Source organism: Lactuca serriola, chromosome 7, assembly GCF_051521515.1.
Source record: "Lactuca serriola cultivar US96UC23 chromosome 7, Lser_US96UC23_V15, whole genome shotgun sequence".
NCBI classification, from domain to species: Eukaryota; Viridiplantae; Streptophyta; class Magnoliopsida; order Asterales; family Asteraceae; genus Lactuca; species Lactuca serriola.
In genome coordinates this window covers 27,393,666-27,421,658 of record NC_136414.1, presented here as the reverse complement: position 1 = coordinate 27,421,658, position 27,993 = coordinate 27,393,666, and the positions used below count along the sequence as shown (strand labels likewise).

The window sequence follows — 27,993 nt, the reverse complement described above, 5'->3', positions numbered from 1 at the left end:
ATATACCGGATAAGATGAAAAATATGATAAAGTAGTTATATAACATCTTTCAGGTTTTGTTTGACTGACCAATTGAAAAGTTAACTGGTAACTGATAAATAATAATGTTTGATAAAACTATCTGATAAGCTAGTAGAAATATATAAAATGACATAAAAATATATAGAAGATTGAACTTTTTTATAATTAATAAAGAGTGTTTCGGAGAATTTAAAAAAAAAAATTTCAGTAAGCTTGTTGAAACGTTGTGTAACTTGTTTAACAAAATAGCTGAAAAACTAACTTTTAACTTATAAGTCAGTTTATCAATAAGTTACCTTATAAGTTACTTTATAAATTACGATAAACTACTTTTATGGTTTTTATGATTTTATCAACGCTAAATTACAACTAGCTTATTTGATCAAATATGACCTTAGGCCTTGTTTGGTTTGCCAAGTAGCTCTAAAAAAACGAGTTTATAAGTTTTTATTTTTTGTCAAACATGACAAAAAAAAAAACTCAAAAATAATAGAACTATTGCGCAAGCCAAACATAATGTAAATCAACTCCCTTAAACAACTAATCCATTGTTATAAACTTCTTTCCTTTAATATTGATTGTTAATTTTTTTTTTCCAAAGGAAAGACAATAATTATTTAATTTATGATCTTATACTAACATTTATTGGTAGCTTGTGTAATTTTTAACTCATGTCCCCAACGCAAACACACTCCCTTATAATGCACACAGCACACATACAAACATATATCATTTTCCTTACAACTTATATAAACAGAAGATCCATTAAAACAGACTAATATTATAATAAATCATGTAACGATCAAATATGATTATAACATGTCATAATCAAATATAATCATGAAAATGATATCCATGAAAATTTATCATGACCACTAACGTAAATTATGTGGAACAAATATTTGCCACTAGATTTTGTGGTTACAACACATAGGCCAAAACTGTATTCTATCTTTGTTTTTTTGGTTTTTCATGTTTCCTTTTTAAGGTATTGACTTCAATGTTTTATTTTGTGTTCTTATCGACATGCGTTTTATATTTTCTTATTATCATATCTCTATTTTAAGAAATATATATTTCCAACATCTATGAGTACTTTATGAGTTGATTAGAGTATTTGTGGGTTGTCACTTTTTTTTTTATCACAAGTGTTTATAGCAACCACTTCAAAAATGTACAACCTAATTATACTTCTTACTAAAAACGTTGTTTTACTAAATAACATAAGATAAAGTGCAATATGTTCTTGGGATAATATAGAAAATGTACTAAAAGGTAAGCAAAAAGTAAAAAGTAAAAAAAAGAAAAAAGGCATCCAACTATAAAACATCAAGTGATGTCACTGGACTTCCAATTTGGTATCCTAGATACCATATCTTGCAAAAAAAAATGACAAAGTTACTCATTGATTACTTGGTTAACAAAACAAAAAAGAATTTTAATGGTTACAATAACATAAAGATATAGTCATAAGGTTTTAGGTGTCTGTTTCGTCATTGAGCAAAAAAGGGGAATGGAATGGGCGAGGGCGAGACAGGCTTTGGAGCCGGTGACACAAACTTACAATGGTAGGAGTGGACACGAGGTGAGAGAATAAAAGAGAAGGATACTTCCTGTTAGGGTTATTGAGAGAGCTTTTACTTGAATCCATATATATTTTTAAACATCTGTTATAACTGGTTTATCTGAAAAGATACAAATTTATAATTTTCCGCTATGGCATGCATTTTGTGTCATTGCTCCTTTTATTGGTCTAAGAGAGTCTCATGCACCAACACATATTATACATATTGTGAAAAGATAACATTCACATGGTCAAAAAAACATGCACTACAAGACAATGACATTGTTAGCTTTTATTGTTGGTTGACTAGTTTTTTGGGTTTAAGAAATTAAAGAGATACTTAATCATTATATTATTTTATAATGATTTTATACAAAATTCAATGGCTTTATGTACATCATTATTATTCTTTTTTTCTAAAATATAATTTAAAAATAAGTTGAAATTATAATTCTTCTTAACAAAGATTCTCTTGGCCAAGGAAAAATCCCTGCAAGACAAGGTCACATGTTCCCCTGTCCTTTTCCGTAATTTCACACCTCAAGAATTCAAACAAGATATAACAGCTCCAAGGGCAATTTCGTCTAAGCACAAGTAAATTACCCTTGATGGACAATCATAGTGTGAAAGACTCTCTTTAAAGACTTTCTCTCTCACACACACCACACACAGTGAGCACGTCATGTAACAAACAAAACGCGGCTCAGCTCTCCAAACAGCAACAATTCAATCTTTTTCTCCCGTGAAATTTTGTACACGAGTTCTCTGATTCATAATTTCACAGTGATTGATTGTAGATTATACGAGGAATTCTGCAAATCTGTCTGCATATACGGACATTTAGTGTATGTACGTACCTCCATGGTCTTCGTCTTCAATCGTATTTATTTTATTGATTGCTTCAAACGTCAGCAACATCAGCTGGTCACCGACACCGGAAAAGTTCTTTTTCGATCGAGTCTAACTTCAGATGGCGAAACGAGGATATAAATTACGTATCCTTTTTTGCCTTTTATTGCGAATTTGAGATTATATTTTGACTGAAGCTTCTTTTGGGTGTTTGTTCTATGGTCAAATCTTGTCTAGAGAAGTAGTAGTAGGGATGGTTTAGCCTTTTTCTCTCTCCTCCTTCTGTTGCTTTCATTTAGTTCAGCAAATAAATCTCCAGCTGAACTGAAGCCTGATAGCTCAATTTGGTTGTTTCATGTCTATCTTCTTCTTTTCCTATTTTTTTTGGATTCTAGTAGTTTTTTTATATCATACTAAAGATAGATAATCTTTTTTATACGTTTCTGTGTTGAATTGTCAGTCGATAAGTTTTGAGAAGATTGGGGCTAAATACAAATTCAAAATTGATTGCAATAGTATTTGATTTCTTCAGGTGTAAGGTTTGTTTGCGTATAAAAAGATAGATTCTGGCTACAGGTGTGACCATTTAGGACTAATTGTACAGAGTTATGTCCTGATGCAAGGGAAATACTTAGAACCTGCTATTTTTGGTGGAACTACAAGTTTTATTTAATAGATGTGTGCTAATTTTGTTTCGCTAATCAAGGATTGGCTTAAATGTGAATGAATATGTTCAATGATGGTTGAAAGTTTGTTCATTATACTCAGTCTTTGCAATTTCTTTAACCAAACTAAACATAGAGGAATTTGTGGCTCATTCGGCAAATGTGAACTGTTTGAAAATCGGGAAGAAGACACGTAGAAACTTCATTACAGGTGGTGATGATGAAAAAGTAAATCTTTGGTCAATTGGGAAACCCACTGCTATAACGGTCAGTAAATTAACTGTGTAATTATCACGAATATACAACCTTACTAGTTTCATTTTCATGGCTTACAAACAAATTTTACATATGGTTTCCCTAAAACAACCTAATTCCTTCATGGTGTGTGATGCAGAGTCTAAGTGGTCATACAAGCCCTATTGAATCTGTAGCTTTTGATTCAACAGAAGTTTTAGTAGCTGCTGGAGCTTCTTCAGGCGTGATAAAACTTTGGGATCTGGAAGAGACAAAAGGTAAGATAACTAATTCGTTTATAACTTATGTGAAAACTAATATCATTAATTGCAATCAGTTATATAAAAATCTGAATTTCTGCTTGATTCCTAACTCAAATGCAGTGGTTCGCACACTTAATGGACACAGATCCTATTGCACTGCTGTTGAGTTTCATCCATTTGGTGAGTTTTTTGCATCGGGTTCCATGGATACTAATTTGAAGATATGGGATATTAGAAAGAAAGGGTGCATTCACACATATAAAGGACACAGACGAGCTGTTAGTACTATTAGATTTAGTCCTGATGGTCGTTGGGTGGTGTCTGGGGGACTTGATAATGTTATAAAGGTACAATCTTTTTTTGCCATGTCAGCACATCAAGAATTAATGACTCATCATTGTGGTTAAGTTTTAACTTGTGTGACAGATATGGGACTTGACAGCTGGAAAGCTTTTACATGAGTTTAAGTTTCATGAAGGGCACATTAAGTCAATGGATTTTCATCCTCTTGAGTTTCTTCTAGCAACAGGTTCATCAGATAAAACTGTAAAATTTTGGGACTTGGAGACCTTTGAATTAATTGGAACAACTCGACCAGAGGTACCATTTTTTCTAGAAAAAAAAAATCCCATTTTTTTTTCTTAATCTTAGTATTCTGGATATATATTTTATTCAAGCAACATCTCTTTTGTAATCATCCAGGCTACAGGTGTAAGATCAATAACCTTTCACCCAGATGGGAGAACTATCTTTTGTGGGTTAGACAGCAGTTTAAAGGTCTTAACTTTTTTACATTAAATTGAATCGTTTTCTTTTTCTTAATAGATTCAATTCACTTTATCATCTATATGTTATTAAATTTCAGGTGTATTCATGGGAGCCCATTATTTGTCATGATTCTCTTGATATGGGATGGTCAACATTGGGTGACCTCTGCATTAATGATGGGAAGCTTGTAGGATGCTCATATTATCAAAACTCTGTTGCAGTTTGGGTGGCTGATACTTCGGTAATTATTCTGTGATTTAAATTTTATATTGCTTCTACATTTTTTTGGGATAAATGGAAAACCTGATTATTTATGTGTGATTTGGTGGGTGAAGCTTATTGAACAGAGTGGGCCAAGTAATTTAGCTGAGGAAAATACTCGTATGCCACATAAATTTAAACTCCAGAAAGATTTAACAGAGAGAGTAGAGAGTCCTAGAAGATCCACCATGTCCTCTGATGATGACACAAAGGATATAAAGAACATATATGTGGACAGTAAGTTGTTATTTATCTTTTTTCATCATGACCTTGATTAGTTAAAATGACTTGAATGCCCTTTGGCAAAGTGAAAATTTTGGAAGCTTGTGTACAGAAGTTTGTTAAAATCAGTAGGTTGTAATGATGATAGGGGGCAAATAGGTAACTCTAACTTCAAAACTTTTTCAAGAAAGAAAAATTTTCATTTTTATGGGATTTTTAAAGTAAAGAAAATTTTGGAATCTTGTGTACAGAAGAAGTCAATGAAATCAATAAGTTGTAATGATGATTGGGGGCAAATAGGTAATTCTAACTTCAAAATTTTGGCCAGCAAAAGAAATTTTGCGTTTACATGGGATTTTGGAGGTAAACAAAATTTGGGAATCTTGTGTACAGGAGTCGATGAAATTAATAAGTTGTAAATTGGGGAAATAGGTAATTCTAACTTAAAGTTTTTCCAAGAAAGGAAATTTTGCATTTTTTGGGATTTAAGAAAATCTGGGAATCTTGTGTACCAAAAGTCAATGCAAATAGCTAATAATAAATTCCAATATTTGCCAAGAAAGGAAATTTTGCATTTATGTGGGATTAGAAGTAAAGAAACTCCCAGAATCTTATCTAAAGGAGTCAAAGGAATCAATAAGTTGTAATGATGATAGGGGGCAAATAGGTAATTCTGACAACAAAGTTTTGTCAAGAAATGAAATTTTGCATCTTTTCATCTGATTTTGGAAGTAAAGTAGTATATACGGTTTCATAGGAACAAAATTATGTCTTCTTTTTTCATTAACAATAAATACTAGACAGTTGATTGATGATTACTTACTATAATCTGCTGTTTCATGTCAAGCTGCAGGCATGACTCCTGTTTCTTCAAAAGTTGTCAACTTACAAAATCCCAAAGAAATTCATAATTTGGTTACCCCTAACCCTACACTCCCTCCTGCAGCAGCCAAAATTACCAGTAAGCCCTTAATCAATGAACAGGATAACACTGCTGCATCACTTAAGCCATCTCATAGGCGAAAACCATCAACTACCAAATTAGATATTGAAGGGCTATCAATAACAGTTGAATCTGGTTTAAAATCTGGATCAGATCCAGATGCTGCTAAAGTTTCAAACTTACAAAGAAGGGTTTTATCAGATGATGCTGCTAAAGATTCTTCCGAGGAGAAAACAAAAGAGTCTCAAAAAGCTTCATCTCCAAGTACTACTACCTACTACATTTACATTGCTTTATATTTTTATAAATTGTTACTTTACATAACAATATTTAACGAGCTTTAATTTCAGGCAATGAGTCTGTTGATTCAAACAAAGAGTTGAAATCTGTTAAATATGTAAACGGAGGTATCCATCAAATCTTATCATCTGTGTTCAGTGCTCAAGTGAAAAATTACCGTTTTAACCCTCCATTTCTTTTCTTTATACAGTGGCGGTTGTCCATGGAAGGACTCGCAGCCTGGTTGAGAGATTTGAAAAGAGAGAGAAGTTGAACACTGATGAATCACAACTGCCCGATCCATCTGCCCGGGTATTAACCAACACAGATACACCTGCCCCAATAATGAACCCAACACCTGAACCTGAACCCAAAACATTCACCATGCCCGGAAAAAGACCTGATGTGACTAAAATACCCATAAAGGTACCTGAAGCTGAAACCTTCACCATTCCTGAAAAAAGACCTGATCTGACTAAAATACCCATAAAGGCCTCTGCATCTGAAACCTTCACCATCCCTGAAAAAAGACCCGATGTGACCAAAATGCCCATAAAGACACCTGAAGCTGTAACCTTCACCATGCCTGAAAAGATACCCCATGTGACCAAAATGCCCATAAAGGCACCTGAAGCTGAAACCTATACCATGCATGTTGTGACTAAAATGCCCCTAAAGGAACCTGAAGCTGAAACCTTTACCATGCCCGATGTGACTAAGATGCCCCTAAAGGCAGCTGAAGCTGAAACCTTTAACATGAACGATGTGACTAAAATGCCCCTAAAGGCACCTGAAGCTGAAAACTTTATGATGCCTGAAAAGATACCTGATGTGGTTTCGAGTGCATCAAATGAGGCTACTAAATCACCCACAAGGGTACAAAAACATGATTCACGCCCAAACACAAGATCTGAAGATACACATGTTCAAAGACCAAGAACTGCCCCTAGTATGTTACCTGAAAAAGGTAAAGTCTCACCCATGCCAAGATCTATAAGTTCTCGGCGTTTAATGCCTGAAAAACTTAGAACTCCATCTCCAATGGTGGTTGCAAGAAGATCTACTGCTTCCTCTCGTGTGATGCCTGAAAGAACTAGAATCTCATCTGTATTGGTGTCCCCAAGGCATGATACTATCAATAATAGAATGATACCTCAAAAACCTAAATCTTCTCCATTGATGGTAAGAATAAGATTCTTCTTTTGTTGTAGTAAATAATAATGTAAGAGAAAGTTTGTTTCTAATTTTGGAAAGTGGCAGGATGATAATGGCCCACAGACTACAGGGAGAGGTCTGGTGTCTAAGAAAGATAATGATGATGTGGCAGAAGATTTGATGACGAATCATGATGTGTTTTTGAGTAGTCTGCGGTCCCGCCTCACAAAGCTCCAGGTAAGCTTCAACATTCTATCACTTAATTGCAATATATTTGTTGACTTTTTCAGAATAATCCATCTAATAATGATATGTTTAAAGAGTTTGGATTGCTTAAAATGAATTTACTACATTTACATTACAGGTGGTACGACACTTTTGGGAGCACAATGACACAAAGGGTGCTATAGATGCCTTGAGGAAATTGCCAGATCATGCTGTAAGTATTCATGTTTTTAGTTTTAGTTTTATTACTAAAACTAATCCACTAACCTTGAATTTTGTAAAAAATGATTGTTTTTATATCAGGTTCAAGCAGATGTGGTGAATGTTCTTATGGAAAGAATGGATTCTCTCACATTAGATCTCTTTTCTTGCTTGCTACCTGTCCTTTTGGAATTACTGGACAGCAACACAGAGCGGTAATTATTCATAACTATATTATTATAGCATTCTACTTTTGAAAAAAAAAAATCTACTTATTTTTATCAATGTTATGTAAATATAAAGCAATTTTCATTGCTATAATTGGGTCGATTATTCAAAGAATAATGTCCTAATAATGTACAAGAAAGAAATGAAAGTAGGATGCTATAATAAACAAAAATAAAATGAAAGTGTGTTGCTATTTTATCTAAACAAATTGTGGATAATATTTTTTTATGGGAATTTGAAAATTATTATGCAGGCATATAAGTGTATCATTACAACTTTTATTAAAGCTTGTGGCTGTCTTTGGGCCTGTAGTCAGCTCAACCATTTCAGCACCTCCAGCTGTTGGTGTTGATCTTCATGCAGAAAAAAGGTCGGTTTTGTTGATTCCCATTCGTGTAAATTTATCTTTTTTAAATTTTCTTTATATATCTTGTAATTGCCCACAAGAATTATAATACCAACTTATAATATAATGTGCAAAAACTCAATGACAGACTTGAATCCTGCAATCAATGCCATACACAGCTCCAGAAGATTCACAAATGTCTCCCCTCTATTATAAAGTAAGCATGTTTTTTATATAGTTACAATAAAATCATATGAAAAAAAAATAGTCAAACACTGCTTAAAAGGGTAAATTAGTCATTTAGTCGTATTCAGACAGTTCGTTTAAACCAAATGACATCTAAAACTTTTTATTTTTTAGGCGAGGAGGTTTGGTAGCAAGATGTGCTCAAGAACTAAACATTATTCTTCAAAAATCATGAATCGATCGACCCTTTCAAACTTTTGAAGCACCCCACAATTTTGTCTCACTCATTCTAAAATATCTTCTTTCGGATCTTGGCTGCAAAATTTAAAGTCAGCATGTAGGTAATCGAAGGAAGGAAGCCCGTTTATAATCACTAATCGACCTCTTGCCAAAAAAATAGGCATATTATTTATATATTTGTAATCTTTTGTGTAATTATTAATTAATAGTAATAAAGATGTGTAGATGGTTCTTTTAGCAATGAGGACACAATGGAGCATGTTTCCTACTTCATAGGACCCTTAACAATCATGCCATTGGCTAATCTTTGTTGATTTATTATACAAAAGATTTCGTTGTTAATTTATCTTACCAAAAGTGTAATTTTCTTTCTTTATGGGAAAAAAAACGTAGTTATGTGATGTGGAATGGAAAACAAGAACATATTAACTTTGTGATGAGATTATAGTCTCTTGAAAGTTTCAAGAGAATGTCCTTTATAAGAATGGTTTCATTTTTTGGTGGGCACCGCTCAACATATAAAATTCAAATGGAACTAAAAGATAATTGATGATCATTATCAATTATTAAAGACTTGAAATGTTAGAAAAAATTTAGTTTGGGTGTATTTTGCAAAAATTATGAATTTATCAAAAGTAATTAAATAAAGAAGATGAAATTAATAATGAATACTTTGATACCTATTCCACTCATCCAAAACATTGTACATTACCTCGACCATTATTTTGATTTATATTTACCTATATTTCGATTTTTCCGGTTTGATTAGTTATGGATTAAAGTGCTGAATTTTGTGAGAGCATGTTCTTTGTTTCTAGAAAATACATAAACGGTTTGGTGTTGGTAATTATGTCCACAATATTATAATAATAGATTCTACATCTGATCATATGCAATGTTCTTGAGTGCATGATGGAATTTAGTGTTGTGTTATGAAGTCTTGTCTAAACATGGAGCACTTTGAGGTACATGGAGCATTCGAAATCAACATGAAATACTTGGAGGTACATGGAGCATCAGGAATCAACATGGACCACTTGGAGTTGGAATGGAGCATCAATGATGCGTCATGCATCATGATGTGTTGTTATTACACAAAGCGCGCCACCTATGATCAATGTGCGCCACTTTGGTGCTAGGTGCTCCACCCTTGTACCCTGACGTGTTCTGGAAGTATTGAGATGTTGATGATCAAGAAGTGAGGATGCGCCAACATGGAACATGATGTACCACCAAGGTTCATGGTGTGCTATCATGGCTCTTGATGCGCCACTCATGTGTAAGGTTCGTTATGATGCTCATGGACGATGTGCATGAGATTGAAGGTTCTAGAAACGCCCACATGGCATTCCATGATTGGATGGAAATTAGGCCATCCCTTCATGAGCTAATTATGGATGGACTTGGCCCATCAGAATTAAGGTCTCCCATGTTTGCATATAAATAGATTCATATCCCCATTATTGTTTGTTGCTAGTTTTTTCGGTGAGAGCTAAAAATGAGATACAACACACATACTCTCTCTCTCTCTCTCTCTCTCTCTCATGTGGCTCTAGGTCGCCTTAACTAAACCACATTAAATATTGTGTTCAGTTTTGATTTAAGTTTTCAGAAGTTTTATTTTGCAAGTTTCGCAAAATTTTGTTTGACATTTGTCTGAAGTGCTTAACTTGTTTTGTTGTTATCTTAACATTTAATGATTAACAATGCTCCTTAGTGTTGCAATATAATTATCACTTGAAATCATTTGTAGCAAGTTTGGATCACAAGCAGAGTAGAACCAAAATTTCACTCTAGAGTAGGTAGACTCACAATCCTATTCATCATCATCATAGGGTTTTGACTTGCCAAAAATAATATGACCTAGTAACTTTGTGCCCTTGCATATGTTAAGAAAAATGCTTGGATGCAGTTTGTACTTAGAACCATCAACAGTAAGTTTGAAACTAAATTGAAAGTACACATTGGTTAAAGCCTAAACCAATTAATGTGACAAGAAGGTATGCTTGTGGTATCAATGGTTGGTGTAGACATCATGGAGAAAATAAAAAATAAGTAAAAATAAAAATCATAATATAATCGAAATAGCTTATCGCAGGTAGAAGGATTGTATCACTAGACTACATTACTCGGTGAATAAGTTGTGATGGAAACAGAAATAACCGAGTAACAATGGAAGAGAAGAAGTTGTGGGTAGCAGCAAAGGTCGACAAGCGCAAGAGCAGAAAAGAATGAATCAAGGTTGTGATGGCGGAAGTAGTGATTGGTGATGATAGCAGCGATGAGACAGAAGTCATCGTTAAGGGCTTCTGTCGGTGGAGACGGAGATACGATTAGGGTTGCCGAAAAAAACATATGTGACCTTAATTGTTTGATACCATGTTGGAATATGGAAATCCCTGTAGAGGTTACAATGCATTGCTGACGTATATGTAGTTCAACATATTACGAAAAGGATTGTGAACTATACATATTAGTACACAAATAAATTATACTTTATCCCCACCAAAATACTTGTAGCCTAACGGCATCATGTATTGTTGATTTGATGGAAATGTGAGTCTCAAACATAGGTTTGGAGTTTTAGTCTAGCATCAGATCAAATGTGCAGTTTAGGTATAAAGTAGAGAGAAAGCTTGTGTATTTGTTATTCAATATAAAAAAAAATAAAAACAAAATAGATGATTCCTTGTTTTTTGTAAAAAAAAAAAAAAAAAAAAAAAAAAAAAAAAAAAAAACTCAATGACATGTTGGAAGAAGAAAGCTTTACTAGGCACATTTTCTTAGCCATTCTTAACTTCTTCTATAAAAAATAGAAGGAATGAAAGCATTTATTTATTTATTTTGGAACGACAAACTAATATACTATTAATCTATATCTTAATACAATCTATGTTTCAAATGAGATTTGAACCATCAATCTCTTCTAGGAGGGAGGACACATCTATACCGCTAGGTAGGGCTGTAAACAAATCGAACGAACACGGATGATGGTTGCTCATGTATAGAGTTATTTTTAACTATTGTTATTATAAGTTATTTTAAGCTACTTATTTGAAATTTTTTAACGATTATATAAATATATTTAGGAAATATTATTAGTTAAACTGATATTACAATTTAGTTTTTGCATTTATCACTATAACTTATCACTTTTAACTATTTACAAAATATTATTTGGTTTTTTAGTGGAACTGAAATTTATATTTAAGTTGACACTGTAATGTTATATTTAAATTAACAATTTAAGCATTTTGTTCAAACTGTTCAAAGATTGTAGCTTTAAACTGATAATGGTTTACATGCAATAACATTTTAAATCTAATAAATTAAGTATAATATGTTAAAATTTAAAGATATAACTTTATAAATAGAAGTAAAGATATTATTTTAAAATTGAAATTTAGTCTATTTATGATTACACTTTAGGTTTGATATTTATTTAACCTTATTAACCAACTTACAATCATTATTAGAAAGACACTACAATTTATCACTTTTAACTATTTATAAAATAATCTTTGGGTTGTTTAAGTTAAATAAAATTTATATTTAAGTTGAGCCTATAATGTTATATTTTAATTAATATTTTAAGTATTTTATACAAATTGTTCAAAAATTATACCTTTAAAATGATAATGGTTTACATCCAACAACATATTAAAACTAATAAATTAAGTATAATATGTTAAAAGTTAAAAAAACATAGTTTTATAAGTAGAATTAAAGATATTATTTTAATATTGAAATTTAGTTTATATATGAATACACTTTAGATTTGATATTTATTTAACCTAATTACCAAATTATAATTATTATTATAAAGAAATTGAAAAGTCATGGGAGTTTCAAATGAATGTGGTGAAAGGAAAAAAGAATGGGGGTTTCAAATGCATGAGATTCAAGAAAAAATGCTAGCTTTATAAGTATGTATGATGTGTTTTTGTATAACAAGTAAAAATTTAGACGATTTTCTAACAAATTATTAGATTTAGCATTTTCTCTAAATAAAATAAGCTTGCAGTCTTTAGAATATATATATATATATATATATATATATATATATATATATATATAGAGAGAGAGAGAGAGAGAGAGAGAGTCAAGATCAAATAAGAAGGAAAATTTTGATAGGAAGGTAAGAAGTTTTTTTTTCTACATATTTTTTTAGCGAACATACAAAATGAATCATTAGATGATTCAAAGGTAAGACGATTCACAAGAAAAAATTCCCAAAAAAAACATCTTCATGATTCATTTTTAAGTAAATTAAGAAAAAATTCACTTTTATAACAATTTTAGTGAATAACAACGAAATCATTGTATAAATGAATCATCTGTATGTTTTTTTGAGATTTTTTTTGGTGAATCATGTTATTTTTTATTCATCTAGTGATTCATTTCTTTTGTTCGTCAAAAAAGTATGTAGAAAAAAAATTTCTTACCTTCCTACCAAAAAAAAATTCTTACCGGATCTATATCATATATATATATATATATATATATATATATATATATATATATATATATATATATATATATGCTTAAATAAAAATATTTTCTAATTTAATATAAAAAATGATATATTATTAAACATAAATTTAGAAAATACACTTAAAGGTTTTTGATTTTTGTAACCGAAGCTATATTATGTATTCAACGGTTAAAAAAATTGGGATAATGACTTAGGAGGGTAATTAGGTTTCTAGTTTGTCCGTATTAGGTCGTTAAAGTTTTTTTTGTGCGTATTAGACCAATATGGTTGTTATTACCGTTTAGAAATAGTCATTTATACCGGTTTCTTCCTGTTTAACCGGTAAAAAATGACTATTTCTAAACGGTAATAACAATCATATTGGTCTAATACGCACAAAAAAACCTTAGTGACCTAATACGAACAAACTGGAAACCTAATTACTCTCCTAAGTTATTAACCCTAATTTTAAAGACATTAAGAATATATGACCATCAACAGTAAACTAGTTCGTTTAGAACTCGTATCGTCCCATATCGACCAGAAGTAGAACCTGCTACTCCTCTGTATGGCGAAGCTCTTCATCTATAGTCGTCCCTTTGGGGACATCCGATAAAATTGAAACGATACAGAGACGATTAGCATGGCCCCTGCGCAAGGATGACACGCACAAATCGAGAAATTGTCCAAAAAAAAATTTAAACCCTTCATCGTCTTCTCTGAAACCCTAATTCCCTTTTTAAATGCTAATAGAGTTCAATTGCAATTCTTACGTTTCAGTAGATGAACTACTGAAGTGTGACATCCCCATTTTCACGGCCAGAAAAGACCGATTTTGTTTATGCTTTATTAAAATCAGAGTACTTCATTTTATAAAAATGTTGCGGAATTTGTTCCCAGAAAAACATGGTAAATACGTTATTAAAACATTTTCGATGAAACGTATTTATTTCATTTTAAAACGTTTGGGATGTCATCGTTAATACAGAAACATAAGCATAAACAGAACTTACAATTATTTACACTAGTGATCTACATCTCTTTAAATCTCTCAGTGTATTGTGACTTCATATCAACACCTGTGATAAAAATAAACTGAGTGGGTCAGGTTGGGAAACCTGGTGAGCACATAGGGTTTTCAACCCACAATAATATAATTATTATTTTTAAACATCAAACAATCAACCCAATTACCCATTCCCGTTATCCTCACATTACGTCCCTAAAACATCTAACACAAGGGACCTAGTCAAAGGACTATCATTGGGATGGAGTATATCTGGTGAGCACACAGTTCACACAGTTCGAATAAACACACAGTTCGAATAAACACACAGTTCGGTTAAACACAAAGTTCGAATAAACACCTACAGGTTGCGAGCCTGTTAGTGTTCCACTGGACTGTCTAGAATAGTCCGTGGTCGTCATCTATACTCCGCTAGATGACTAGATCATCAAGAACATCTATAACGAGGCATCTCATTATTTCATTTTATCACACAGCAACTAATACATCTACCCATGTTTTACCCAACACATTTTGTAGATATAAAATACATATACAGTTTAAATCATTGAAAACATGTATAAAACGTTCATCCAGCATAGATAGCAAGTATACAGATAATATACACACACAACACGTATTTTATATAAAATACTTCATATCTATGTGTAAGCTGAAAGTAACTATGCACTCACCTGAGAAGGTGGTGACTCGGTACTCGGACAGCGCTTCGTTTACTTTAAAATAATTTCCTTTGACGAAACCTAGTATTATCACCACTAGATTTTAGTCTAATATTACTGTGACTAATTATTAGTCTTATTATTATTATTATTATTATTATTATATAAGCGTTTAAACAATACTTTCCAACTACTATGTACAGACAGGGGCCAGACATAAAACACCGGAGGGCAGGACCATTTTGGCGTATAGCACTTCTGAAATCCAACAACCCTATGCGGCCCTTTAAACCAGATTCCCCGTACCGCGAGTAGTTAAAAGATATTATAACGACACTTATATAAGTCATAATAATAGCCCAAATATTTATTATAAATTTATAATAACAATACTAATTTTAAATATAAACTATATTTAAAATAGGGTAAACATAACTTACTTTCAAGGGGATTTTAGCTAGGAGTCGGGCTCTGCAGGGGCAGAACTTCGTCGCTGAATCTTTCTAAGAAAGATTCGTGCAGCGCTTCAGCGCTCACCTTACTATACTAAAACTACAGAAAGAGAAGTCGAATCACGAGGGACCGAAATGCTCGGGGGATAAGGAGAGAAAGACTCTTGAATCAAGAGAATGGTGCAAGAAATATGAGAGCCCAAGCCTCTTATTTATAGTAATTGAATTTACAAAAACTACCCTTCATAATTACTTAATGACCTTATAGTTATATAAACAACTAAACACCCCTTTATAATACTATTTTAAATAGATTTAATGATATTTGCACTAAACTAATGTCGAAAGAACTCAACATTAGTCTTATAATGACCGCATCGTCGATACCTTTCTAATGATATATACATATGTATATATATGTGTACGTATATATGATTTATACTTTATTTTAATACGTAAATATGCTATTATAATTTGTAACTCGTTCATACGAACTCCGTTTTTGACGTTATTTATATCCACGCGTAGGTGGAGACGTACTCTACAACTTTCATTTAGGCTCCGTCGGCTAATTTTGACTTTATTTTTAAAGTTATATTTTTAACAGGTCGGGACAGGATTGGTCCGTTAAAATCTCATAACTTCTTCATCTGATGTCCATTTTCGTCTGTCTTTTTATTGTTACGCTACTAATAATGAGATCTTCAATTCTCGTTTAGGTTGTGTCGGCTAAAAATCGCTCGATCTAATATTTGAATTTCGGACTGTACACTGCTAATCCGAAACTTCGAAAAATCGTAACTTCTTCATACGAAGTCAGATTTGGGCGTTCTTTTTATCGAAGTTCTTAGTTTAACATATTCTACGACTTTCGTTTAGAGCGCTAAATGTAAATCTCGCTCTATCATAAATTTACTATTTACGCTTCCCGGCGCCGTGCCGGTTCCGACGCGAAACTTCGACGGGTCATAACTTCTTCGTTATAACTCGGATTTCGGCGTTCTTTATATGTACGAAAACCTTGTGACATATTCTACAAATTGGTTAAGATTATTTATTCTAAATAATCTTTTTGTCAAAAAGTCGTTTTCGACCCCTATTGCCTCTAAATTGACTAGCCCGGATCTGCGGGCGTTACATGAAGTCATGATCAGACAACATGTGGATTTCATGGTCAGATTGATCTTCTTGTTGATGTCTTTAACCATTTGTGGCAAGTAAGGGTGATATTTCTTTCTATAAAGTCTCCTTTAAGTTTTTCACTTTTCCTGTCATTAAGTTTCATGTTTTATAAACTTCCGTTTATGTGTTGTATATAGTCTGTATGTGTTTGTTTATGTGCTGATTTTTTATTCATTTTGCAACTTCAGTTTCTTAATTCATGTTGTGGTTTTGTTGTTTATAAAATAATTGATAATAGACATCCTTTGCAAGTCTCTGTTGGTTTTACATTTACATTCGTTATCAAATGTAGACATTGATGGGAGGTATCAAAGTGAGATTGTTTTTGTACATATGGATGTGTTCATGTAAACATTTAAATGACAAAAAAGAAGTTATTGATAAAATGTTGCATATTTATGTAATGAAGATCATCAATCATATGATTTTTTGGACTTGGAAATTCTGGAAGGGTTGTGTGATAAGTTTAATTGGCAGCAACTATTTCAGTCAAACAAGTCAGTCATATTGATCGGTAAGCATGTTTTCTAAATAATTAGGGTTAATGACTTAGAAGGGTAATTAGGTTTTCAGTTTGTCCGTATTAAGTCACTAAGGTTTTTTTGTACGTATTAAATCAATATGGTTGTTATTACCGTTTAGAAATAGTCTTTTTTACTGGTTAAACAGGAAGAAACTGGTAAAAATGACTATTTCTGAACGGTAATAACAACCATATTGGTCTAATATGCAAAAAAAAAAAAAAAAAAAAAAAAAAAAAAAAACTTAGTGACCTAATACGGACAAACTGGAAACCTAATTACCCTCCTAAATCATTATCCCAAAAAAAATCTTTAAGAAATGGGATGTCCACTTGTTAATTTGATCATTCCATTTAAAATAAAATTGTTTTTAACCTTTTTGTCCTTATTTAAAAGATAGAAAATCTAAATGGGTTATACATCTAAGGGTTTTGTTTCCCTATTTATCGGTTTACCACTAGTAAAATGTTTTTTATTTATCATAAACCCATTAATATCTCTCATCCATCAATCTATTTACGTGATTTTTTTTTCTTTTCTTATTTATCACTTGAACATAAATCTAACAAAAAAATATTTATTTTCATATTTATCCATCAGGCCTATTAAAAGTAATTTTAATTTCACTATAAAAATGCTAAAATAATATAATTTTTTGTATTAATTATTTTTTCATTCTAACCATACACTAAAACATCCCTATCAAAAATATATTTTCAATTTATTAGTTATTAAATACTATTTTTCTGTATTTTTAAATTTTATTTATGAGTTTATTATTGATATTGTTATTATAAAACAATTCCAATTTCTACTCACCCCGATTGCGCTTGATAATGCCTAGAAACCATTGTTTTCATTCTTCAATTTTCCTACTAAACTAATAAGTCTTTGTTGCCAGTTCTAGTTTCCATTTCTATTTTATATGGTGAGTAAAAGTCAAACCAATAACCGAAAAATCGAGATAAAACATAAACAGATGATGCGGTTTTAAATTTAAAAAAAAAATCAACAACAAATTCGGTGTGTTTAAGTTTTAATCCATATAACCACACCATAAAAACCAAAATAACCACAATATTTTTTATTATATATAATAAAACGCAACTTGCAAAAATAAAATGAGCCAAAATGATAGATTATTTGCAACAAAAATCTAGAAATAAATGAAGTCAACAAAATTCTGCAAATAAAAGAAAATCAACTGAAAAATCTGATGTAGGCATGAAAAACCGCACCATTTTAACTGTAAAACCGCATCAGTTCGTTTTTTTGTTAAAAACCAAAAGTGCACGGAAATAACCACAAAACCACATGAAAAACCACACTGAATCAAAACCTTACCTATTGGGTTTTCCCTATAGAAAACTACAACTTGTGGTTTGCGGTTTGTTTTGGTCCAAAAACCATACCGAAGGGTACCGTATTCACCCCTACTGTTTTACACTTCAAGATGAAGAACCATTGAATATGATATCTTTGCTGAGTATTTACATTACAGTTTATAAACTTCAAAATCAAAAGAAGATACAATTATCGATGATTCCAAATTCTCAAACGATGATATGAAATTTGAATATGATGAATGTTTTTATATCGTCAACTCTTTTTTAATATCATTGTTATTTGAATGTATTTGTTGTGAAATGATTTGATATATATTAGTTCGAAACAAATTAATTTTCGTTGTACATTATTATGATATGTATTAGTTAGTGGGTTTATTGGATTAGAAAAGATTGATTCTTGTTAGATTTTATACTAGTTGTGAGACCCGTATATTATAGAGGTTGATTAAAACAAAATGTCAAATACAAATGATTAAACCAAAATTTTATTTGAATTTAAAATTTGAAATAAATAAATATTATGAAAAAAAAAACATGCAATTTTTTTTTTTTGTGTTTAGTTGTCAGACTCGTGTATTAAACATGTTAATTATATACAAATGTTAAATATGAAAGTTTAAACTGTAAATTTATTTAAAATTGAAAGTGAAGTTTGAAATTTGAAATTTGAAATTAATATAATCATTATGATATGTTTAATTTACAGAAACTAAATTAATGATATATTAAAAAGTAAAAAATGAAGTAAATGACAAGTGAGAAATAAATATCTCAAAATTATGATAATGAATAAGATGATGAGATTTGGGAAAAAGTTGTTGAGGATTCAAAAAAAAAAAAAAATAAATGGATTGATGGATAAGAGGCTTAACTTAATGTTTTGATAAATAATAATAATAATAATAATAATTTTGTTAACCGTTAAATAAGAGAGGAAAATGAAACATTTAGCCTGGTAGGTGTCATATCATATTTTTGTAATGTCATTTTATTTTTTGTCTGATCTCACAAAATTAGTGGGTGTCATATTACACCTTACCACACTCACCACAATACATGTTTTTAAGCATAAAATACAATATTTGAATAATCGTTTTTTTTTTCCGTACGGTAACACATTGTATGCATACAACCCTTTTGTTTGGGATCAATGTGATGTTTATCGTATACCATACTATACCACGGGACACAATAAGAGGTGTACACACCACACCGTCTTAATCTATCTCAAATAGGTTGATAGGATAAAACGCGTCATCAAAACCTCTTCATATATTTTTAAGTTTTGAATAAAGGTAAAAAAGTCAAAACAATTTTATTTTAAGGCGAAAAATCAAATTAATAAGCGAGATCTCTTGCTTTTTAAAGTTTTGAATAAGGGTAAAAACCTCATTCATATATTTTATTTAGCCCGCATATTGGATATTTTTAATGTATACTCTTTATATATTGACAACTTCGAAATGCTAGATGCCCAAACCAATATTATAACAAAAGAAAATAAAAGTATAATATAATAATAATAATAATAATAATAATAATAATAATAATAATATATCATTTTTAGCCTTAAAAACATAAATGCAAAAAGGGAAGGGGGAGAATAGAACCAAATAACACATGCAAATAAATTTCTTGCGATTTCGATCGCTCTGAAAGTGTAAACGCACACTCAAAACAATAAACGCAGCTAATTTCGCGTAACATTCATAGTCACTGGCCGGAAACTCGCATTCTAATCACCGGTGAGTTGTTTCTCGGCTGATTGCTTTAACCAAGCTTCTGAAAATTCTTAAATTTTACATACAGATTCGTCTGCAAATCTCAGAGGTCGATGTTTCTTCCAGTGGCCTTTCAGTTTATGATTAATAGTGTGCGATCGTGTATTTGTGTCAAATTGTAGCGTAATTAAGATCTATTGATTATACGACGATAAACAACGTGAACATTGTCGCTTATTTTGCGTTAAATTCTCATACGAATTTCATTGATTATCAGTTACTACTATACTGGTTTGGCAAGTTTACGTTTGCCTGTTTTAGTGTGTGTTCAATGATTTTTTCCACATTTAAACAGATTTAAGAGAGGCTAGTAGAGAAATTGGCAGGAGATTACTTGGATACCTTTTATTGATATATAGGGCAAACAACGTGAGCATTGCAACTACTTCTGCTTCAATTTTTTCATACCAATTTCATTGATTATCACTATACCTGTTTGGCAAGTTTGCATTTTCCTGTTTTTTATTTAAACATATATCAAGATAATACTAAGAAGATATGGTTGATGGCATTTATCAGCTTCATATGAGATTAGTAGCTGCTTTAATTTTGATTGCTGCAGTTTGGCATGAAAAGGGATACATGAAAAAGAGTCGTCTATGAGGAAATTTAGATCATGGAGGAATCTTTTAAAGAAAAAACAAAATGAATGGGTAAGTTTAAGTTTATGTGTCTCCAATTCTTTTCCTTCCACATATTTTGTTCATCTACATTATTGAGATTATTAAATGGATTCTAACCATATAAATTCAGGGAGTTTGTCGATCCAAGAACAAAACATTCATGGTATTTGTCTGTACAATATTGTTGTATATTGCATACAGAACTACAAAGTTTCAGCTTTCACAGACAAAGGTATGGAATTGCTCTATGTGTGTGTGTGTATACATATACACATACATATCTATATGTTTGTTAAAGTTTAGGGTTCATATTATCATATATAACATGAAACTAATGTGCTTCCTTACTTTTTTTTATTAGTTAGCTTTCACGGGATTAAAGGGTCTACCTTATGGCATTATTGAACCTAAATCTGACTTGGAATTAAAGCGCATATGGGCATCAAGTAGTTCTAAATTAAAGGTGATTGTGATTAATTTTATCACATTCTAAACTTATTTTATCTGTTCTTAATTGATTTACCTTTTTTTTTGTTATGCATGTCAGGCTAATGTTTCCATTCCTCATAACTTGTTGGCAATGCCAGTGGGATTGAAAATGAAGCATAATGTTAATACAGTTGTTCGAAAGGTATAAACTAAATAGTTATCTTCATATTCACAACTCGATATATATATATATATATATATATATATATATATATATATATATATATATATATATATATATATATATATATATATATATCTTTGATATTTGTTACATGTATTGATGTTTTCAGTTTCTTCATGAGAATTTTACAATTATTTTGTTCCATTATGATGGGCATATGGATGGATGGTGGGATCTCAAGTGGAGTAAGAAAGCTGTTCATATTGTAGCTGTGAACCAAACAAAATGGTAAGCTTCAATTCTACAACATGATGACATGTTTTGAGGTAAATTTAATGAATTCTTACAATTTCAGGTGGTTTGCAAAAAGGTTTCTGCATCCAGCTGCTGTTTCTGTTTATGATTATGTATTTCTATGGGATGAAGATCTTGGAGTGCAACATTTTAACCCCAGAAGGTACCTACCTTTTACATCTTTATCTCTCTCTTTTTTTACAATACTTTGTATTAATTTTCAATTATTTATATTATATTTGCAGATACTTGGATATTGTTAAAGCAGCAGGACTGGAGATATCTCAACCAGCTTTAGATCCAAAATCATCAGACATACATCATAGGATCACATTACGGAAAAGAAGACATATATTCCACAGGTGAATGACTCAATAGGCTATTGACTCAAATTCATATAGGATGAGATTGAGAAGGGCATTCATGTCTTTTCCACAACCTATATATCTTCAATTCATTTGTTTTATTTATTTATTGCTAATGTGTCCATATGTATATTTGTTTACATACATACAGAAGGGTTATAGATCCTAAAGGTAGTGTGAAATGTACAAGTGATAGTGAGGGCCCACCATGTACTGGGTAAGTAAAAGTGAACATACAAAATTACAAGCAAATTCATAAAGTGCATGTCTTAAAAAATATAATTTACAGATTTGTTGAAGGAATGGCTCCAGTGTTTTCCAGAACTGCATGGCATTGTGCTTGGCATCTTATACAGGTAAAAAAATGTTGCTTATACATACATATATATATATATATATATATATATATATATATATATATATATATATATATATATATATATATTTTCTGAAAAAAATAAATAAATTAATATTTGATACACAAATGCCAAATATGGACTCTAATTCAGTTGATGTACCTTCAGAATGACCTGGTTCATGGATGGGGAATGGATATGAAACTTGGGTATTGTGCACAAGTAAGTTGATTAAAAATAAAGGCAAATGTCTTATAATTAGATATTTTAATAGTAAATGTTTTTACTATTTTGCATGTTTCAGGGGTTGAAAAATGTTGGAATTGTTGATAGTGAATATATTTTGCATCAGGGAATACCCACATTAGGTGGGCCTGCTGCTAAAAAGGTTTCTATTAATTTATCATTCAAATTTAGTGGTTAAAATAATTTAAAACTGGTTAATCTTAAAAGATAAAATTCTTGTTGCAGGGTTCGAATGATGTTAATTTGGCAAAGGTATTCTTCCTAACTCTTTATTTTAAATTATTAAATAGATTCAACTTGAAGCAACCCTGAATCCACTTGAAATGTGGAACTTTGTTATTAATTGTTATGCTTATGTAGTTGTATGTTTGCATTTGTTTTGTATCCTTCAGAAGCACCATGGTTTTGATATGCGTACTGAGGTAAACCAATTATATCATTCTTTTAGTGAAATTTGTTTTATGAAAAGTAAATTATATATATTATGGATGGATGGGTTCAGATAAGGAGGCAATCGACATTAGAGCTGGATGTATTCAAGCAACGATGGGAAAAGGCAATCAAAGAGGACAAGGATTGGGTTGATACTTTTTTCAAACACAAACAAAAACAAGCACCACCCCCAACCATTCACTCATGATTTTTTCATCATAATGTAATTTCAACTTTTAGGTATTTACACTTTTTTTATTGCTTTTAAACATCATATGGCTTCTAATATTAGTTTCTTTTATTTTATTTTTGCCTTTAAGTTTTGTCCATTTGAACCCTTGTACTTGGTTTTCATTCAAACAAATGTCAAAAGATTGCAATTTTCATACGACATCTCAAGACAAAATCTAGATAAAATCACCTTTTCTGTCCCCAAATACAACTGATTTTTGCAATTACCTTCTCTTGTAACAACATTTTTAGTAAATTTTCCAAGTAAAATGACTATTTTTGCACAAAAAAAAAAATCCAAATCATTTACTTGAAGCAGAGACCAAACATAGTACAAAAAATAAGGACCAACATTGCAGAATAAAACTATTGGGGACCAAAAATGTAACACACACAGATAATAACAATAACAACAACTCAGTTTTATTCTCGACCTAATAACACAATGTAACACACACAAAATATTTATTTGAGGTAAAATAAAGTGTTATTAACTTATATAACTAATAACGACCCACCAACATAAAATCATCATCCTCAAGAACCTTCACATCTTTCTCCCCTACAAAATTCTCCCTCCCAATCCCATTCACTATATTGACAAACTCCACCCTTTTAGCCAATGGAAGGGGGACATATGGCAACCGAAAGATAGGTCTCACCACCCCCAACTGAGCCAAAGCCGTGTTAACCCCAATAGGGTTCGGCTCACAAAACAACCATTTAATCAAAGGTAAAAGCTTCTCATTAAGCAAAGGATTCTTACCTCTCAAAAGCAATTCCCGCATCAACCCCGGAACCAAATTGCTTGTAACCGATATAACTCCGGTGGCTCCATAATCCCATTTTGAATCATGGCATTCATCGTCGTTTCCACTCCACACTGTGATTCCGGTTCCGGTGTATGTTTTCACTCGGTCGTGTCCCACACACTCTTTGATTCCGGCGAAGTTGGCGTTGGCGGCGATGGTGTGGATGACTGGCGGTGGAATGTCTTGCCCGGTGCGGGATGGGACGTTGTAGATGATCGTGGGTCCCATTGGGAGGACGGATTGGAAGTGGGCCACCATTCCTTCGAGCGAGGTTTTACCGTAGTATGGGTTGATGTGGAGAGCTGCGTGCATTCCAACCGCAAATCCTTGTTCGGTTGCGTGCACCGCTTCTCGTGTTGAATTGCTTCCCGTGTTTCCAATTACCTAATGTGTGGGCCCACTGATAAGACAGTTGCACTGTATTTGACATGTATTGGACTAAGACCGATGACAACAGGACAAAAAAGTACCTTAATTGATGTGCCAAAGCAATTGATGGTGTGGCCAATAAGCATGATGTGTTCATCCCAACTCATTAACTGGCCTTCACCGGTAGTTCCACCTACAATCACACCATCAGCTCCATCTTCAATTTGCATGTTGACCAATGCATCATAAGCCTCCAAATCAAACCTTCCATCAGGTAAATATGGAGTTTTAATGGCTGTTATCAACCGGAGTGACCTTATGTCATCTGTAGATGTCCTGATAACATCGTAACAACAAAATCAATGACCTAAACATTCAAGATGTTCTAAAAGGATTTAATAACAGGTGCAAAAAGATTGAATGATAGATACCTGTTCTTAACTTCATAACTGCGCATTGGAAGGTGAAAATTGGGAATTATAGCTGCGGATGGGGTCGTCCATCTTGCACTCCTTAAAAACATTCAACAAACCAATTTATCAGTAGTAACCAAATTTTGATATGCACTTCGATCATAATTTGTCAATTAGAGATCATATTAGAACAATAGTCACAGATAGAAAGTCTGATTCACGATTTTTTTACCGATCAATGAATAAGCTGATTGTGTATCTTATAATTACTTGCTTTAGTTGATCGATTTTAACGGATCGATGAATGAGTAGCCATTTATGGAACTTTTAGTTGGTATAGATTGTAATAGTAGCAAGAAATGAACGAATAAGGGTTTCGAGCCGTACCTATTGTTAGTATTTGTAGAATTGGGGCGTACAAATTGGAAGACAGAGTCCTTTGCCCATGAACTATAGCTCTTAAACGCAGAAATTTGCTGAAATGAAACCGACATCTTTCCAAAAATCCAAAAACACAAACGGACAGAATCGGAAACAGAAATGGCGTTTACGTTGATGAATGATGATAATTTGGATAATTTATTGTCGTCGAATTGGATTGGGTGTAGTAATAATGTTACTTGTAATAATCGTTGTTTTGGCTGTGGTGGTGGTGTAGCTGCGGAGAAATTGCCCGGCGAGGTGGTGGAGCATGGCGGCGCTTTGCAGACAATGAGTAAAACCCTAACAAGTAAAGGCTAAAAGCTTACAAATAGAGGATTTGAATAAGGAGTTTTTATATGGCTGCTTAAAAAGTAGGATTTGAATAAGGGTTTTTCCCTTTTTGTATGGCTGCAAAACAATAGGTGTTTTGCTGTTTTCTATTGCAACTTGGAAAAAACACTTTTATCGGGTGTTTAAGGAAATCTTGGTTCGAGACGGTTGGAGTGAGAATCCACGAAGAGAAGCGGTTTAATAAAGACTACTTTTATGTCAATTTAGGGATAGAAATGGGACGGGTTTGGGGCGGGGTTGACCATCCTTGTCCCCATCCCCGAGTGTCTAACATCATCTCCGTCCCCATCCCTATCCCCGACGGATGCGGGAAATCAAATCTCTTCCCCTTTATATTTTGGGCTTTTACTCAGCTCATCATCGGCTCATCCCCAATTAATCCTCAATCTATTAACATAATATACTCAACTTACAAAAAAAAATCAAGTTTAATAAGTGATCAAAACCATATGTCATAAACAGATTATGTTTGCATCAATCATAAAGTTTAACAAACATCAAAACAAAAAGTGTCAATTTTGTATTCAAATCGACGAACAAAGTAACGATTGATGAACTTTTAGAATTGGGAACATAATTTGGTATATGAACTCTATCTTTAATGGTCTAATATAGATCAATTCACTGGATTTAATTCGAATTCAATAAATGATATATATATATATATATATATATATATATATATATATATATATATATATATATATATATATATAGTCATCAAAGTGGGTGACGGGGCGGGTTGGGGATTGTTATAACCGACCCCGTCCCCATCCCCGGTTTTAGCATAATGGGGATCCCCGGCCCCGTACCCGGTACCCGTTTTGCGCAGGGAATACTCGTCCCCGATTGGGGCGGGTCAACCGGGTTCTCCATCGGGTCGGGTGGCATTTTCATCCCTATGTCAATTGATTGCTTTAAGTCAATTTTTAGATCATATCAAGGAGACAGGTTTTTTTTAAGTCGGATTGAATCGGTAGTCAAAACTGGTAAAAAATTGATTCGGTGGTTTGTTGGAATTGTATAATTGGATTTCATTTAGCCCGTTAAAAAGACAATTCATTTCCAAATCAAATTGAACATTTTTTTAGTGTACGACACACACCACCGCTAAATGTAGGAAAATTTTTGGTTGAATCGACAGTCGAACCGGTTGAACCAACGGTTGAACATGTCACCAAACCGGTTCAACTAAAAAACTGGTTTTTAAAACATTGGTTCAAGATTTTACGTTTTGTTTTGAAAATTTGGGCTCTTAATTATGTTTTTTGTATTAAATCTTATTTGTTAGGGAATACATCTTATAGTCGGTAACCAATATATTTTTGGAAGACACATTCACATGTTTTTTGGATGACTATGATGCCACATACACGTGTGGAGATCTTACGCAAACATAAAGACAATTAACAAAGGATTATATGTATATGTTTGTATATGAGAGAACTTTTGTTCATAATTTCCTTATTTCTAATCGATTCAAGATATTGAAGAGAGGAAGCCCCTTGTTCATCATTTTTTTTTGCATGCGTAAGAAGACAGGGTGAGACTTGGTCCATCAACATTGTTTATTGTTTTCTTTGGGGAACCTACCTGAAATTGATTAAACAATAAGGAGTGGGCTTGGTGTTTGATTTGAGTAAGGGTCTCCTTGATTCTTTATTATTACACTGAGAGAGAGAGAGAGAGATGGGTTTCTTAGCTAACAAAAGAGAAAAGCTTATGCGTTTCTCAAGTAGAAATCATATTCCTTTTGTAGCCAAGAACATCATAACACGTATTTGTTCATCATCTTTCTCTTTTTTTAAAAGGTTTATGTGTGATCGTACAAGGGACGGACGTAGGATTTCATAGTACGAATGACACGTAAAATTTCAATAGTGGCACGATACTAGAAAAAAATTGAAATTTTTTGCACTGCGTATAAAAAACCATGCGTGTCGGTGCCACTACGGGCACCATAATAAAACTACCACTAGATCTTACACAAACACACTTATTCATCATTTTCTCAAGCTATAGTCTATTTACCTGACAAAGGTGTTCATCTTCTTGCTCAGTGTAAGAATAAAAATGGTAATGTTTCTTTTTCTTATTTTTAAGATGAGTATTAGACATATGTAAATGTTTGTATTATTTATTCTTTATAAGGGGTGTACTTGTAATGTTTTTCACTGTATAATACATTACTCCCATGACCACTGACACCAAGGTCATTTATCTCATGGTATCAGGAACCTAACTCCTTCATCTTTCTTCTCTCTTTTGTAACATCCATAAAAATCATGAAAAATTTAAAGTCTTAAAACCAGCCTAAAAATCATAATTGTTTACAATATAGTTTTCAAAAATGATTAGTATCAAAGT

At 32.2% G+C, this 27,993-nt stretch overlaps 3 protein-coding genes, 1 long non-coding RNA gene and 1 other non-coding gene across 6 annotated transcripts; 3 read left to right on the top strand and 2 right to left on the bottom strand.

Moving 5' to 3' along the window:
- The first annotated feature begins 2,233 nt into the window (after window positions 1-2,233).
- Window positions 2,234-8,992, top strand: LOC145061778 (katanin p80 WD40 repeat-containing subunit B1 homolog KTN80.2-like). 2 transcript variants are annotated; one of them, XM_079009339.1, is made up of 17 exons: window positions 2,234-2,580; window positions 3,236-3,366; window positions 3,494-3,611; window positions 3,717-3,943; window positions 4,023-4,196; window positions 4,299-4,373; window positions 4,462-4,605; window positions 4,700-4,862; window positions 5,695-6,054; window positions 6,141-6,197; window positions 6,281-7,251; window positions 7,330-7,461; window positions 7,589-7,663; window positions 7,753-7,865; window positions 8,132-8,248; window positions 8,373-8,441; window positions 8,585-8,992. In XM_079009339.1, exons 1-17 carry the CDS (start codon window positions 2,556-2,558, stop codon window positions 8,643-8,645), a joined length of 3,012 nt encoding a protein of 1,003 aa, XP_078865465.1. In that variant the 5' UTR covers window positions 2,234-2,555; the 3' UTR covers window positions 8,646-8,992. The 2 variants fall into 2 exon arrangements, with proteins under 2 accessions (XP_078865465.1, XP_078865466.1); XM_079009340.1 differs by having other exon boundaries at window positions 2,235-2,580; window positions 5,701-6,054.
- Window positions 8,993-13,269: 4,277 nt separating this feature from the next.
- LOC145063043 (uncharacterized) lies at window positions 13,270-14,888 on the bottom strand. The gene is made up of 3 exons (XR_013687823.1): window positions 14,826-14,888; window positions 14,138-14,203; window positions 13,270-13,774 (listed from the first exon to the last, which is right to left on the bottom strand). It is a non-coding gene; the product is annotated as an uncharacterized LOC145063043 (long non-coding RNA).
- LOC145065071 (U6 spliceosomal RNA) lies at window positions 13,718-13,820 on the top strand. Its single transcript, XR_013688223.1, has one exon. It is a non-coding gene; the product is annotated as a U6 spliceosomal RNA (small nuclear RNA).
- A 5,643-nt stretch (window positions 14,889-20,531) lies between the features above and the next one.
- LOC145061368 (uncharacterized) lies at window positions 20,532-23,413 on the top strand. Its single transcript, XM_079008813.1, has 14 exons — window positions 20,532-20,751; window positions 20,852-20,953; window positions 21,083-21,184; window positions 21,269-21,352; window positions 21,504-21,622; window positions 21,690-21,791; window positions 21,874-21,990; window positions 22,145-22,210; window positions 22,283-22,349; window positions 22,518-22,571; window positions 22,654-22,737; window positions 22,821-22,847; window positions 22,988-23,017; window positions 23,098-23,413. Exons 1-14 carry the CDS (start codon window positions 20,698-20,700, stop codon window positions 23,233-23,235), a joined length of 1,146 nt encoding a protein of 381 aa, XP_078864939.1. The 5' UTR covers window positions 20,532-20,697; the 3' UTR covers window positions 23,236-23,413.
- Window positions 23,414-23,659: 246 nt separating this feature from the next.
- LOC145061369 (4-hydroxy-tetrahydrodipicolinate synthase, chloroplastic-like) lies at window positions 23,660-25,749 on the bottom strand. Its single transcript, XM_079008814.1, has 4 exons — window positions 25,240-25,749; window positions 24,871-24,951; window positions 24,541-24,775; window positions 23,660-24,454 (listed from the first exon to the last, which is right to left on the bottom strand). The coding sequence occupies exons 1-4, from the start codon at window positions 25,344-25,346 to the stop codon at window positions 23,762-23,764; spliced, it is 1,116 nt and encodes a 371-aa protein (XP_078864940.1). The 5' UTR covers window positions 25,347-25,749; the 3' UTR covers window positions 23,660-23,761.
- Between the last annotated feature and the right edge of the window lie 2,244 nt (window positions 25,750-27,993).

Coding starts and splice junctions, on each gene's coding strand:
- LOC145061778 (XM_079009339.1), top strand. CDS start 2,556: ATGGCGAAACGAGGATATAAATTAC. Junction 4,197..4,298: donor TTGGAACAACTCGACCAGAG/GTACCATTTTTT, acceptor GTAATCATCCAG/GCTACAGGTGTAAGATCAAT. Junction 7,252..7,329: donor CTAAATCTTCTCCATTGATG/GTAAGAATAAGA, acceptor GGAAAGTGGCAG/GATGATAATGGCCCACAGAC.
- LOC145061368 (XM_079008813.1), top strand. CDS start 20,698: ATGAGGAAATTTAGATCATGGAGGAATCTTTTAAAGAAAAAACAAAAT. Junction 22,211..22,282: donor GAGGGCCCACCATGTACTGG/GTAAGTAAAAGT, acceptor TATAATTTACAG/ATTTGTTGAAGGAATGGCTC. Junction 22,848..22,987: donor ATGATGTTAATTTGGCAAAG/GTATTCTTCCTA, acceptor TGTATCCTTCAG/AAGCACCATGGTTTTGATAT.
- LOC145061369 (XM_079008814.1), bottom strand. CDS start 25,346: ATGTCGGTTTCATTTCAGCAAATTTCTGCGTTTAAGAGCTATAGTTCA. Junction 24,776..24,870: donor AGTTATGAAGTTAAGAACAG/GTATCTATCATT, acceptor CGATGTTATCAG/GACATCTACAGATGACATAA. Junction 24,455..24,540: donor GCTTTGGCACATCAATTAAG/GTACTTTTTTGT, acceptor CCCACACATTAG/GTAATTGGAAACACGGGAAG.